We start from the raw sequence: 15,444 nt of genomic DNA, 5'->3' as shown, positions 1-15,444 counted from the left end.
TTCTTCGGCCCTTACCACTATTACGAAAGTTCTCTGTAAGCTCTGAGTCTGTTGAGCACACTTTATTAGAAAGGACGCCTGTCTTGAGGGGGGATGGCCATTTATTTGGCAGGGAAAGCAGTGGACAAAGTATTTTCTTTTCAAGGGAGGCAGACAGTGTTTCCATCCACAGTGAGGCTCACGTGGATCCCCAAACACTCCTTCCCATGTTTAATGACCCTGACGAACTCGATACACCTCTGGTCCCTTCTCTTGTGGCCTGTGGTGAATGAGGCCCTAGGAAGCCAGTAGGGGCTCCGCATGGAGCTCTCGCTGCCGGACAGCAGGGGATACTGACCAGCAGTCTTCGGCAGTAACCAAACCTTCTGCTCCCATCTTCTCCAGTTAAGACAAACGAGAATGTTTCACTGTGGTTGGGAAAATGAAAGGAAGTGCGTTACTCTCCGACCACAGCGCTATGAGACTAGGTATCAATTACAAGAAAAAAACTGCAGGAAACACAAACACATGGAGATTAAACAAGGAGTTTCTAAATAACCAACAGGTCACTGAAGAAATCACAGGGGAAGTCAAAAAATCTCTAGAAACAAATGACAATGAAAACACAACTCAAAACCTATGGGATGCAGCAAAAGCAGTTCTAAGAGGGAAGTTTATAGCAATACACTCCTACCTCAAGAAACAAGAAAAACATCAAATAGACAAGGTAACTTTACATCTAAAGCAACTGGAAAAAGAACAGGAAGTGTGTTAGAAAACAGAACAAAAGTTGCATCATCATGCTGAGCCACCAGGGGACATTCAGGAGGAGGCTGTCAGAAAGTGCAGCTCCCTGTCCCGCCCGTCCATCTCTGGGCTGTGGCTCCGGAGTCTCTGTCAGGGATACGGGGATCTCAAGTGTCGCTGTGTCCTGAGAGGAAGTGAGGACTTTTCTTTCCACCCTCAGCCCTCATATAATTCTATGACCTGGGCCATCCCATCGAACAGACACAGTGCTCATTGGTCCTCTCTTGGGGTGAGCCCCGGAGTGACTCAAGACTGGGGGGTATGGAGGGGAGCTGGGTAGCAGTAGGCAATGGTGGTGCCCTTCTTGGAGCTGCCCCTGGCAGCTCCCCTGGGCACCGAAGCTGCCACTGTCCTTAAAGACTGCCGGGCCAACTTCGAGGTACTCAGTGTCCCTCGAACACTTAGGATTTGGAGCCTCCTGAGTTTGGTCAGTTGTTGAGACCTCAGATTAAAAAAAAAACTTCCACCCAACAATATGGGTTAAACCAGAAATGTAAACTTATGACAATCTGAATAATGGCTAGATGTGTTGCTGCAGAAGTATTTTCACAGCACTGGACAAGGTTTTCTTAGACTATGAATTACCTTATTGCCCATCACGTCAGCTTATGAAACACATTCCAAGATGGAGTGGGAGGTCTGGGAACCTGCACATTTGGCAAAATGAGTCTTGTCTTCAGGCATGCTTTGCAAACACCCGTGGGGGAAATTTATACACTCGAGTCTGTCAGGATCACTTACCAGCAGGACTGACTTATGTACCGGGTCTGCCATCGACGACCTCTCTCTAGCTCTCACTTTAGTCTTGGCGGGGCCAGGGGAGGGCGGGGAGACACCAGCACATACCTGGTAAACTGCTGGACCGGAGTCCAGTCCTTGGCGTCAGGGAAACAGAACTGGGGGATAGCCTTCAGCTGGTCCTCAGCTTCTCTCATGAACTTGAACGACCTTTCCAGCTGCAGGGAGAAGGGCGAGAGGAGGCTGGAGAATAAGCTCCGGTGTGAGCAAGACAGACGCTCGACAGGCACACAGCCCCCATGGCCCTGAAGTCATAACTGTCGCCTTAACCTCCACGCTGAGGAGGGCTTGCAGCTCAGGCTTAAGCTATTTTCTCCCTCAGGGCAGTTTCAACTATAGTCTTATGCGGGGAACAAGGAGAAAAAATAGTGTGCTTTAGAGAAATGTTCTCTATACCTAACATTCTGGAATATAAGCATTTTAATCAATAAGGAAGAGCTGTCATAGCAACCACTTCCGAATCCGAGACTCACAAATCTGCAAGGCAGAGCCACAAACTAGTTGTCTGATGCCTGGACCTAGGCAAAGCTGGCCCTCTTCAATTTCAGCAGAGATGTTTTGCAGCCCTTCTTAGTGAATCCATCCAGGTAAATTACGTTATACAGTGAAATTTAATTCATTTCAGGAGGTCTTTGAATATCAGAATTAAAGGAAAACTAGACAGGAGGCTGACATTCTTAGAAAAAAATAAGCCCAGAGAAGTTAAGTGATTTGTCCATGATCACACAGCTAGAATGGAATCCAGGAAAGAATCAAAATGATCTTAATTTCTGTCTTCTTCTTGCTCTCTGATTTATCTGACACATCACAGACTGGAGGAATATCATCTTACTTCAAAACGGAACGAATGGATGAGGTCTGACTTAAGAGATTATATTTAAAGCCGTGACTCTGCTTGTTCTGTGTCTGAATGGGTATCTACTTCAAAAAGCACTCCATTCTGGGGAATCTGTTGGACAGCAATGCACCTGTAGTTAACCACACTGTACTGTACACCTGGAGATGTTGGGATGCTGAATTTTATGCCACATGTTGGTTTTTTTTTTTGCCTCAACTGAAAAAAAAAGGCACTCTAGGTATAAAGTTTGCAATACAAAAAAAAAAAAGTTTATAATTAGCACGCTGCTGCTGCTGCTAAGTCACTTCAGTCATGTCTGACTCTTTGTGACCCCACAGACAGCAGCCCACAGGCTCCCCTGTCCCTGGGATTCTCCAGGCATAAACACTGGAGTGGGTTGCCATTTCCTTCTCCAATGCATGAAAGTGGAAAGTGAAAGTGAAGTCGCTCAGTCATGTCTGACCCTCAGCGACCCCATGGACTACAGCCTTCCAGGCTCCTTCATCCACAGGATTTTCCAGGCAGGAGTACTGGAGTGGGGTGCCTGATAGTTTGCTTATAAATTGGTACTTCTAAAGTGCTGGGAAGAATTGTTGGCTTTTTGTTGTGTTGTTGCTGATAGGTTTACACTTGTTACATTTCCCTTATAAACAGTTAAAGAAAAAATAAACCATGATAAAATTGCCTTCAGTCATCTAAAATATCAGCTACTTGAACTGAGTGGAGTGTGAATTTCTAAAATTAGGAAATTGTAACATCTAAGTTAAAGTCTTAATATACTATTGTCAATAATTTCTTACTTTGTTTCTCATATCTTTCCATTAAGGCCTCTACCTTAAACCAGGGCTTCCCAGGTGGCCCTAGTGGTAAAGAACCCACTTGCTAATAATGTAGGAGACTTTTTAAGAGACTCAGATATGACCCCTGGGTAAGGAAGATCCCCTGCTGAAGGAAATGGCAACCCAATCCAGTATTCTTGCCTAGAGAATCCCATGCACAGAGGAGCTTGACACGCTACAGTCCATAGCGTTGCAAAGAATTGGACACGAATGAAGTGACTTAGCACAGCACCACCTTAAACCAGTCTTGCAGTTTCTGAGGTCTGTTGGCCAATGGTACTCCTTCACAGAGGATCTGCAAGCCTTCCCAAGGCCATGAAACATCAGAGAGAAGAGGTCTCTGAAGACAGCATCCAAAGGAACAGGGCATTGGGCTGATGGCTTTCAACTTGGAAACCCACTTCTAGTATGATCCTTATTCGGCCAGATCAAATTTAACTAAAGCTGCTATTGCTGCTGCTGCTGCTGCTGCTAAGTCGATTCAGTCATGCCTGACTCTGTGCGACCCCAGAGATGGCAGCCCACCAGGCTCCCCCGTCCCTGGGATTCTCCAGGCAAGAACACTGGAGTGGGTTGCCATTTCCTTCTCCAATGCATGAAAGTGAAAAGTGAAAGTGAAGTCACTCAGTTGTGTCCAACTCTTAGCAACCCCATGGACTGCAGCCCACCAGGCTCCTCCGTCCATGGGACTTTCCAGGCAAGAGTACTGGAGTAGGGTGCCATTGCCTTCTCCAAAGCTGCTACTAATATAATATTAATGCTTGAGACAACTATCGATGAAACACAGTCACCATACGTAGACTAGGAGCCAGTCATTAATTGTTCTTCAGTCTTTCTTCTTCAGAATAAACAGTCACTCTTTCTTTACTGAACTATAATGGTTTTCTCTTTCATCATGACTCAGAAGATTCCAACTGGTACTGGAACAGTCTTTGAGTTGACAATTTACTAGCTCAGACTGCTGCCAAAGCAACAGTTTTTGATTACCCTCGGACAGTCTTGCAAAGAATACCAGCCAGGTGTAGTTGTTGAGGGGATCATTAATCACCACCGAGTGACGGACCCCAAGTAACAAATAATACACAAGGAAGGAACAAAGACATTTTTCCATAGTGGAAACAGCATTAATCAGAGAACTGAAGAGCAAGCCCTGTAGGAAAGTGAGTTCCAGTGCTTTCAATATGGCCCAGTCACCACCTGAACACACCTGCCCTCAGACCACATGCATGACACCCACAAATACATACATACACATGTATGCATATACACACTCATCAACATACAAGTTATCAATTCACGTGCACATACCTGCTCGGACACACACAGGAGCACATTTACGGAAAGAGACACACAGAGAGCTCTCTCACAAATACAATCAATCGCAGATGGCTGGGAAACAGCCTCATCTCTGTGAGGTGTCATGAAAGATAACTGTGAGGTGTCAAGCATTTTAATAGAATATGCCAGGCATGATTGCTAATGCACAAATATGGAGCGGAAACCTCGATCAAGGTGTTTATAGGAGTGGGGGCTAAAACTCAAGAAAAAGTTAAAAATGAGGAGAAAGAAGAAGAAAAAGGGGCTTCTGACAGAGGGAGCAGGTGAAGGCAAGGAGATATATGTAGTAGCCTGGCATGCAAAAATGCCTACAGAGAATGATCACCAGAACATTAAAGATAAACACCTAAAGAAAAGCTGGCAGCAAGATGCATTTCCAACAGAAAGAGAGCTGCTAAACAGATCAGGGTATACCCACATAATGCGGTATTATGGAATTTCAAAAATGATGTTTTAGAATTTGTATGAAACGTGTTCGTAAATAATGATAGGTTTACAAAACATGATACGGAAATTACACAATGTCTGACCTCAGTTTTGTAAGAAAATTCTACTCTGAGAAAAGACTGGAGAAAGACAATGAAATGCCAACAACAACGACCTCTGTGGGGCTGGAGATGACTTTTTCTCTAAACATTTCTGTATTAGTCTCCCTTTCCACAGTGAATAGGCAACTTTCCATTCAAAAAAATTTTAATGTGATGTCTAGGAGGCTGGAGAGTCCACGTTGGAAACTCAAGCATTTGATAGTTAGGGTGGTTCATTAACTAATTCATGGGACACTGACTTTACTCCTGGAACACTGAGCATCACCGTATGTATAACACTGTGCTAGGCCCCGAGGGAAGTAAATAAAATAACAGGCCCATCCCTCGTGTCTTGGTGCTCCTCTGTGAGGTCCCCAACTAGACGTGGGCATACGTAGCACTGAGGTTTTCAGGGATCACCCTGGAGGAGATGGAGGAAGTGAGTCAGTGCCCATGTGGAAGGCTGGTGCCTATTGCTTATCTCCTTTACACATATTTCCATTCTAAACTCCAAGCCAAGGCCACAACTGCTCTGCTGGTCTCCAGTGGGCAGGACGGAAGGAAGAGTGGCTCAGGAGGAGGAGAGGGACAGCTGGACCCCAGGTCTTGGCAGATGTTGGGGTTATGTTTGGGTGGTGGCAGCGAAGGCAGGCTCTGAGGGGATCAGGACATGAGCGCCCTCCCCTCTTCCCGTCTCTGAGCACCACTGTGTGCACTGGACAGAGACTGGCACACTTTACCTCGTGAGTCTCTGGAGTCTCTCATGCCCACCTGTCAGAGGGTAAGCTCCCCGAGGACAGGAAACACATTCTGCTCATCTTTGTAATCCCCTGGGGCCAAGCAGAAAGCAGCTGGAATGTAATAGGGTCTCAGTAAATCCTGGCTGAGCTGCATTAGAAAGTGATGAAAGCTCTCTATCACTGATGCCAAAGCCTATGGGTCATTTATCTATGATAGGCCATGCCACTTTAGCCTTTATTGAGTGCTGTTTCATTTTAGGAGCCATGATTAATAATATAGGATGGCTTCCCAGGTGGCTCAGACAGTAAAGAATCTGCCTGCAATGCAAGAGACCCAGGTTCGATCCCTGGGTTGGGAAGGTCCCTCGGAAAAGGGAGTGGCTATCCACTCCAGTATTCTTGCCTGGAGAATCCCATGGACAGAGGAGCCTGGTGGGCTACAGTTCATGGGGTTGCAAAGAGTCGGACACAACTGAGCGACTTTCACTTTAATACATGGTAAAGCCAACTCCACACAGGACTGACCCATGTGAGAATAGAACAGGATTCTTGCACACACACATACAAACAGAGGCACACAGGGCACACGGGCAGCATGGACACAAATGTGACGCTCCTTGTGCAGTCTATGGGGAAGAGGCTTCTAGGGTGGGTTGGGAAGAGATGTGGCCGGATAAGGAGATGGGGAGAGTGGATAGAATGGTACCATCAGTATAGTGATCACAGGAAGCGAGTATTTCTGTCCCTGCTTGAGTCATGCATTGGAGGCAGGAAGAGAAGGGGACAACAGAGGATGAGATGGTTGGATGGCATCACTGACTCGATGGACGTGAGTTTGAGTAAACTATGGGAGTTGGCGATGGACAGGGAGGTCTGGCGTGCTACAGTCCATGGGCTCACAAAGAGTTGGACACGACTGAGCATCTGAACTGAACTGAACTGAGTCATGCATCTCACACCCCTCAAATCTCCTAAATTCTCCAGTAGCACTGTTTTTTAATTAATATACTTTAATTAGGACCCATTTTTGAAATTCTGGACACTGAATGTTCCTTGGGCTCCTCCATCTCCCTGAACCATGAGTCCCAGTAAGATCTTCCCAAGAATGCTGCAGTCCATGGCAGGCCACGGAGCTTGGCCCACCCCATACCTTCAGCGGGAACTGCTGGGTGAGTTCGGGCACGTACGCAGCCCCAGCCTGCTTTTTGTGCAGGGACACGACCACGAAGTACTCGAAAAGTTGCCTCTCCTGGTATTCGACCAGCTCCCGGTCCAGGGACGGGTATCTTGGAGCCTGCTTCAGCCGTGACTTCACGTTGACCAGGCGCTGGCTGTGGGCTGGAGAGGGAGCAGAGAGAGAGAGCGGAGGACCGCCTGAAAATGACTCACTCCCAATGTCAAACTGCACAGAGCTGCAACAGGTTATGGAATTCCCAGCTCAAAGTACTTTTCCTAATCCTACAAAAGCGTTCCCACATTTAACAAATTAGTACAAAGTTCTTTACTGGGGATTCTTGCCAAAGTTCTAGGAGCAGCAACCCGCTGCCAGGCTAATTGGGGTGCAGAAGCCTGGAACGTGGGGCCACCATTCCACCATGGATTTGCTGTCTGGACTTGGGGCAGCGGCTTGAGTGACCCTTGGGTTCCTGTGTCAGATGGGGTGGGGACTCCTCCCTTCAGCCACTTCCTGCACCTTTCCTCTTGAGGGCTGGGACAAAATCCAGACCCCGGAGCTTTCGGAGCTGGGAGCTTTGTAAACATCCCATGTGACTCGAGTGGCAGAGACCTGCCTGGTCTAGAGCTCCCATCTGCCTTCTCTCCTGGCACCGCTCTGTGCGCTACAGTGGTCGGCCTCATTCCCGAGACGGGTCAGGGAGCAGGTGGGTGTCAGAGGCCGAAGAGGCAGGGCCACTGAGCAGATGGCTGGGTCGCCATCGCCTCGCTGAGCAGCCCTGGACTACAGCGTTCCCCGGCTTGCCCCTGGGGTTCTGAAAAGTTGTGGAAAACTCACTGAGATCTAGACTAAGATCACCAGGCTTAGGTCCACAGGGACCAATAATTTCAGCAACTTCATTTAACAGATGAGGAAGGAGAGGCCCTGGATCTCAATGATTTCCTCCAGATCACAGAGCCATTTTACAGGAGTAGGGCAAGGGCCCCAGGTCTCTGGAGTCCCAGGCCAGCATGCTGTACCTTTCACAGGTGTGAAGAACACCCATAACATAACGGATGGGTGCAGGGACAGGGAGTCACCGCAGCGGTACCTACTCTGAGTCTCTAGAGTGTAGCCAGAGGCTCAGGGACCGGACAGGCCCACCCTGGCCAGGTTCAAACACCCACGCCTTGCCCAGCAAGCTCCTGCAAGGACGCTGTGTCCCCCTCACACTCAGCAGGAAGGGCCACCTTTGCACCTTCCCCATCACCAACACGCATCCTGCACAACAACGGCTCTTCTCACCTTTCAGCTTCTCCTCGGTGTCACTGTCAGACTCGCTGTTCTCATCTGTCACTAGACAAAACAATAACAACAAATTGCAAACGTGGTTCTTTCTAATGCAGGAAACTTTTTCATGTGGTAGCACAAATCCCAGAGTTCTAGTTCAGAGGGGCTGTTTTCTTTTTTTTTCTGTTTAAAGGTCATGAACGAATTATGTCTTTGTCCAACTGCATGTGTTTCCAGATTAACTTGGCTGTACTTCAGATGGTACCTCTAGCAAATCCAGTCAAAGATATTGGTCCCTTCGGTGCAAATTAAGCAAAGAAGGTGGCTCCCCCGCTGAGGTCAGAGCATGCAGCCCTGGTTTGACATGATGGATGGACAAGAAGAGGGGAAGGGAGATCCTGTTTTCAGATTCTTGGGGGAGGAGGGACAGTGGCGGGGCCCCTACCTTTTCCTGAGTTGTTCTCTGTGGACTGGGACAGCCTCTTCACGCGTTTCTTTCCTCTCCGGGCTTCATAAATGGCATTGATTCGCAATACCAGCTGCCAGACATGGGGAGAAGGGAAGCCAGTGTGAGCAGTCTCCTCCCTGAGAGGGGCTGGGATGCCCTCACTGCCCATTCTCTTTGAGCACCCTGGCGGGCCAGGGCTGGGGGCAGGAGGTGGGGGAGACACGTCCCACTGGCCCACTGGCGTCTTTTAGTCATTCTTCTCAGCCAGATAGAAGCCCGACCCGTCAGGAGCATGGCCAGCCTCTCTGGTGGGGGGGTGGTGTTGTCTGACTCTAATGCATCCCGCAGAGACACAGAGGGAGCCATTTCACTGGCTAATGGTGTGACGGCTGCACCCTTTCTGACAGTGCCATCTCAGTGTGGTTTGGGAAGGAGCCTTTGCCCTCAAAACAAAACAATAAAAGGAAGAGACAGGAAAAAAGCTGTCCCCAGGCAGGGCCCCTTTCATGGGAACCATGCCAAAGTGTGTCTGAGCAGCAGGCAGGAAGGCAGCAGGGTTGTCGTGCCTCTTGAGTCCAAGCTCGGGTCAGCAGGGAGTCAGGCCGGCCCCTAGCACGCTGCCCTTCCTGCAGGCTGGCCGAGGCCTCTCAGGACCACCCTGGTGCTCAGGAGCTGAGCCGCTCAGCAGATGCCTTTCTAAGCGGCACAACCTCCAGGCTGACTGTGGCAGAGCCGTTGGGTGATGGAGGCCCCCGGGTCACTTCCCATCCGGCTTTACAGCATCCCCTGTAACTTCCAAGAGCAGAGGCTTCCTGGGTTCCACCTGGTTGGCAGAAAGGGAGGTCTACCCATGCATAATCGAGGCAAGCCAACTACTGATATTAAAGGCGAGCTGGCTGTAAGCTACCTTGGAAAGCTTGAAATTATTTTGTACATTGGGAAGAACAGGAGGGATGTGCTATGGTAATCTGGGTGATGTGTCCCAGGTGGGCACAGTTGCCAATACCCATCTCTAGCCTCTGCTCTTCTGATCTATTCCCTAAAGGAGCTCGCTGGCTCCTCTCTACAAGCATGGGCCTGGCAGGGCGTGGGGGGTTTATTCTCAAGGTCTCCTCGTGGTGGGTCTGGGGTCCATGCCCCCAGCTTCTGCAGAGCGCTCCTGACATGGCCCTGCTGCATCTCCGGAGACCTGCACCCTCTGGCTCCTGATGGAGAGCCCAGCCCCGGCCGTGCCCACTCTCCGTGTCGGCTTCTCTCCCTAACCAGGAATCCCACCTGAACAAGGCCTCTGCCTTCACCCCCAAAGCCCTGCCATGTGGTGGCTCTTTCTATGCTCTCAGTAGCCCGCCATCTCCTTGAGAGCACACCCCCCTGAAGTGGGCTTCTCTGCTTTTCAAGCATGTTCTGACTGGTAGGATACGACACTAACCCCATTTCTCCAGCTGTCACATAATTGAACTTTAACAGGACATAATTTTTTTTTTTGAGTGTTCTGAAAAAATATAAAGTGTTCTGTACTAGAAGTACTGGCCTCTTTAGAAGCCATTTTTAAGTTGAAAAAAAGATTTTTAACTATAAGCTCATTTGGAAGATGGTGTGTTTCAGAGAGTCATGTGGTACTTAATTCTGCTATGGTGGCTGCCAAAGAAACAGGGCTCCACACAAACCTGCTGTGTGTGCTGAGGGGGAGCTGGCTTCTCATTAGAAAGGATAGCGCCGTGATTCATGAATCCTGAGGACATCACACCGCTGAGTAAATAACTGCTCGGTTTCAGCTGCTGCGTTAATGAAGGTACAGGGTTGCTAGGAGAATACGGGGGAGGAGTGTCTCTTTCTCTCTCCCCTCCTCCACCGGGACCTTCATTCCTCTTACAGCCAAGGTGGGAGAAACCAAGGGGAGCATCCACGCTTCCAGAAGGGACTCTAAGTTACACTGTTCAGCAGAGGCAGCTGAAGGAATGCCAACCAACCCACTGTCTCATCAGTTGTGAGTAGACTGTGTAGTCCTTCTTGCTAGATCAAAACACAACAGCCAGGGTTTTGGACAGCAAATGCTTTAAGGGTCCAAAATCTGGAAGTCATGAATGTGCCTGAAAAGGAACCTTTGACTTCAAGAAAAGGATTCAGAGCATCTAGAAAGAAGCTTCATACTCAAGAGTGGGGGTAAGTCTGCTGCTGCCAAGTCGCTTCAGTCGTGTCCGACTCTGTGCGACCCCATAGACGGCAGCCCACCAGGCTCCCCTGTCCCTGGGATTCTCCAGGCAAGAACACTGGAGTGGGTTGCCATTTCCTTCTCCAATGCATGAAAGTGAAAAGTGAAAGTGAAGTCGCTCAGTCATGTCCGACTTTTCACAACTCCATGGGCTGCAGCCTACCAGGCTCCTTCATCCATGGGATTTTCCAGGCAAGAGTACTAGAGTGGGGTGCCATCTCCTTCTCCGGGGGTAAGTTTAGGTTAAGTTTAAGTAGCAAGTGATAGAGCTGAGGATTCATGAAACTTAGAATAAACTATAATTGGTCATTTGTTTCTCCAGTTCTCTTGCCTGGAGAATCCCATGGACAGAGGAGCCTGGTAGGCTGCAGTCCATGGGGTCACTAGGAGTCGGACACGACTGAGAGACTTCACTTTCACCTTTCACTTTCTTTTTTTTTTCACCTTTCACTTTCTTGCATTGGAGAAGTAAATGGCAAACCACTCCAGTGCTCTTGCCTGGAGAATTGCAGGGACGGGGGAGCCTGGTGGGCTGCCGTCTCTGGGGTTGCACAGAGTTGGACACGACTGAAGCAACTTAGCAGCAGCAGCAACAGCGGACATTTGTTTTCTTTTTAGACATTCCTTGGGACTTCCTTGGTGGTCCAGTGGTTAGGATTCTATGTTTTCAATGCAAAGGGTGTGGGTTCGATCCCTTGTTGGGGATCTAAGATCCCCCATGCTTTGTGGTGCAGCCAGAAAATAAAAAAAAATAAGCATTCCTTTGAAGAATTGTGTACTTCACCTTTATGATTAAAGTTTTAATAGGATTTTGTCGTTGTTGTGAAAGTAACAGGTAAAACAGGTGATTTTTTTCTGGATTTGGTTGTATCTGTCAAAGCTGATTTTTTTTCCAGATTTGATTATATCTGTCAAAACCTATTTGAATAAGTGCCTGGGCACTATTTAAGTGGGTGGCAACTCACTTTAATTTCAGGCAATAAACTAAGAGGAAACAAACTGCTGCTTGTAAATTAAACACATGGAAAGTGGCAGAAATAATTCTGCTTTTCCTTCTACCTCTCTACTTTCATATAATATATGCACACATATTTTCCTCTCCTTAATCAAAAAATCTTTTCTAAATAATAAAATAATATGAAGGTGGTGGAAGACAGAGGTTAAGTACTTATTAAGAGATCACACAGTCAAACTTAGAGTTGTATCAAAGCTCTTTTAACCTAAAGCTAATTCATTTGATTGTTCCTGTTTAATTCGCTAAAATGGTGAGGTTGTATAGATGTTACACTAGTTATTGTGTAATTGCACAATAATTTGTGCAATTATTCCACAATAGCAGGTCTTTGACATTACAGAGATGTGTGAGCCTTGCTAGAACAAGAAGAGGAGCAGTAAGGGTGATTCAAGACCCCACACTCTGGGGTCCCCACGAGCAGCCACAATGACAGCACAGGGCAGTGACTCAAAGACAGTCAAAAGGAGACAGAGAGCGACTCCTCCAGGGGTGAAGGAGGCTGGGATCCACGTGCTAGTGGGAACTCATCCAGCAAACGTCCGATGATCAGTGGGCAATGTGCACTGCACCCTGGGAGGGGCAAGGCAGGGCCAGGAGACGGGAGGGGAGCGAGCCCCGAGTCCTGCCCCGGGCCCTCTGGCTGCCCTCTCCCAGCCTCGAGGCTGCAGGTGTTAGGTCACCCGACTCTGATTGCCCTTACCCTTCAGAATGCACTCTTGATTATCAAGGTAACTTAATTTCACTTGAAAAAGAATGAAAGGGATGGAGGTAGTATTATGGCTCAAAATACGGATGAACCAAACTGAGTCAGGAGGGACCAGCTGGTGAAAATGTCCTTTGACTTTTAGGTCAGTGGGTCACTTTGAAAAATCGGATGAAACCTATAGACAACCCACCTCCCTTCCTTTTATCCCCTCAAACTCATCCATGCAGCTTTACATGATTTAATGCGTTTCATGATCCCCTGAAGTCCATCTGTGGACTCCGAAATGAAGAATTCCTTCTCTAAAAGTTCCTGTACTGGGGGCTTCGCTGGTGGTCCAGTGGTTGGGACTCTACCTTGCAATGCAGGGGACACTGGTTCGATCCCCCTGGTCTGGGAAGATCCCACATGCTTTGGAGCAACTAAGCCCATGCAGCATAACTACTGAGCATAAGAGCTGCAACTACAGCAGCCCGTGTGCCTGGAGTCCATGCTCCATGATGGGGGAGGGCACTGCAATGAGAAGCCAGCGTACCGCAGTGAAGAGTGGCCCCATTCACCACTAGAGAAAGCTCACAAAAGCAGCAACAAAGACCCACCACAGCCAAAACACAAAAATTTTTTAAATATATTAAAAAAAAGCTCCTGTAGGAAGTTGGTACCGAAGTGGCCAGTATAGAATGACAGGCATTGCAGGGGCTGCACTGAGCAAAAGGAAATATAACACCAAAGTAAGAAAGAGCAGCCACAGTTCATGCACACACAAGCCACTGGGCCTGTTTTGCCTTCAAGGCTGAAAAGAGCCAGAAAAGATATATATGTATATTTTAATATATATATGTTTTAAAGAGGAGAACCTTGTTCATGTAAGCTGTCCATTGTTTAATTCTTTTTTGGGCCACGCGACAGGGCACGTGGGATCTTAGTTCCCCAACCAGGGATTGAACCTGCACCACGTCCAGGGGGGCACAGAGCCTTAGCCACTGGACCATCGGGGAAGTCCCAGAAAAGATGCATTTCTGACAAGAGCTCCCTCAGCACAGGCTCCATGCGGTGCCCCTCTGCAGTGGGAGGTGATGGAGTCTGAGTCAGAGCACAGCGGAGGGGGCTCTGCTTTTGAGGCCATGAAGGAGGGAGATGTGCCCTTTTTGAGGCTGGGCATTGGAAACACAGTTTGGGATCATAAGAGTCGTTAAGCAGGGAAAGGGAGGGCTAAGAGGAAGGCTGTGTGTGTGCACGCTCAGTCACGTCCGCCTCTTTGAGATCCCATGGATTGTAGCCCGACGAGCTCCTCTGTCCATGGAATTTTCCAGGCAAGAATACTAGAGCCGGTAGCCATTTCCGTCTCCAGGGAATCTTCCTCACCCAGGGATTGAACCCATATCTCCTGCTGTGTCTCTCGCATTGTAGGCAGGCTCTTTACCATTAGCGCCACCTGGTAAGCCCTACAGGACCCCAATTATTGTGACCAAGGCCCAGCTAGCTCAGCTGCTGGCTTCCCCATGTCTACCTGGCCTGTGGTGAAGCAGGTAGGAGGGCCCAGTGATTTGATCTCTGCCCAGACTCCTCTGTAGTGTGTATGTGGGGTGTACTCCTGAACACAAAGCTTATTGCAAGCCTTACCTTGGGTATCTTTCTCTTCTTCCTACCATTCTGCAGGTCCCCGAGGTTAAAGAAAGTGTCATCAGGGCTGCTGGGGGTGGAGGGAGGGCTGATTTTGGAAGGGGACCCAGTTCCATCCCGACTCAACTTTCTTGTGTCCAGCAGTTTGAAGTTCCTCCTTTCTGAATTTTGCCGAAAAAAGGCAGGTTTGGACAAGGACTGCTGTGAGGGGAGAGGAAGAAAGAAGAGTAAATAAATACAAAGAGACCCCCTGAGAGATAAGCGGTGCTGCCAGTGACGGAGACCAAGAAGGTCAAGAGGAGAAGCTCGTCTAAGTCCCCAGGGGTACGCTGAGGCCGTCTATGCTTGAAGGGCCTAAACACTTATCATCCAATTATGGAAAAGGAGGATGATAAAGGATGCAAGTCTAATCCACTCTCTTTTCAGACAAGTGGAAACTCACCTGGCTCTATGCAGTACCTTTACAAATGAGGCTTTCTGACACCATGTACTGGGAGTTACAAGACTTAAGTTTAGCTTTATCCCTGTCACTGGCAAGGGAAATTCCTTCTAATACAAGGAATTTCACTTCTCTGAGCCTCAATATCTGATTTTTAAAAATGAGCCGTTCTAAGGTCAAAAGGCCAACAAAAACAATAAAAAATCTGCAATTTATAGAACTTATTTGTTTCTAATACATGCTACAAGTTAATGAGAAGACTAACAATTCAAAAGAAAAACAGGCAAAAGATAAGGACTGAAGGTTTACAGAAAAGGAAATATAATAATTTTCAGATACATATGAAAGATTCTTAGCTTTGCTCATCAGAAAAAAAAAAATGAAAACGCCATTGAAGAAATAGTTTTCTTTTTTTCTTGAAATCTTTATTGGAGTACAGTTGATTTAATACCATTAAGTTTCTGCTGTACAGCAAAGTGAATCCTTATTAATTAGTTATCTATTTTATATATTAATGTATATGTATCAATTTCAGTCTCCTAATTTATCCCTTCCCCCCTGATCCCCCTTAGAGAAGAGGGGGTGGCAAGGAAGCTACATGCCTTGAGCCTCGAAGATGGAGCTGACCTGGACTCAGCCAGGGTTCATTCACCCTTCCTGTCTGTGAATGCAGCTGGTGGCTTAACCCCTTCCAG

At 47.9% G+C, this 15,444-nt stretch overlaps 1 protein-coding gene across 5 annotated transcripts in view; it reads right to left on the bottom strand.

Annotated features, from left to right (window-relative positions):
- The window catches only part of DENND2A (DENN domain containing 2A), a 102,309-nt gene that overhangs the window by 29,310 nt on the left and 57,555 nt on the right, over positions 1-15,444 (bottom strand). For 4 of the 5 annotated variants that reach the window (XM_070369177.1, XM_070369176.1, XM_070369179.1 and 1 more), the window contains 6 exons: positions 14,311-14,511; positions 8,755-8,848; positions 8,325-8,375; positions 7,017-7,204; positions 1,633-1,742; positions 338-407 (listed from right to left, as the gene is read on the bottom strand). In XM_070369177.1, coding sequence (XP_070225278.1) covers positions 338-407; positions 1,633-1,742; positions 7,017-7,204; positions 8,325-8,375; positions 8,755-8,848; positions 14,311-14,511 — 714 coding nt within the window. The remainder of the gene's footprint in view (positions 1-337; positions 408-1,632; positions 1,743-7,016; positions 7,205-8,324; positions 8,376-8,754; positions 8,849-14,310; positions 14,512-15,444) is intronic. The other variant, XM_070369180.1, reaches the window with a different exon arrangement.

The sequence above is a fragment of the Bos mutus genome, chromosome 4 (assembly GCF_027580195.1).
Source record: "Bos mutus isolate GX-2022 chromosome 4, NWIPB_WYAK_1.1, whole genome shotgun sequence".
Taxonomy (NCBI): Eukaryota; Metazoa; Chordata; class Mammalia; order Artiodactyla; family Bovidae; genus Bos; species Bos mutus.
Note: the sequence above shows the minus strand (reverse complement) of the source record. Positions and strands in the feature narration are given on the sequence as shown.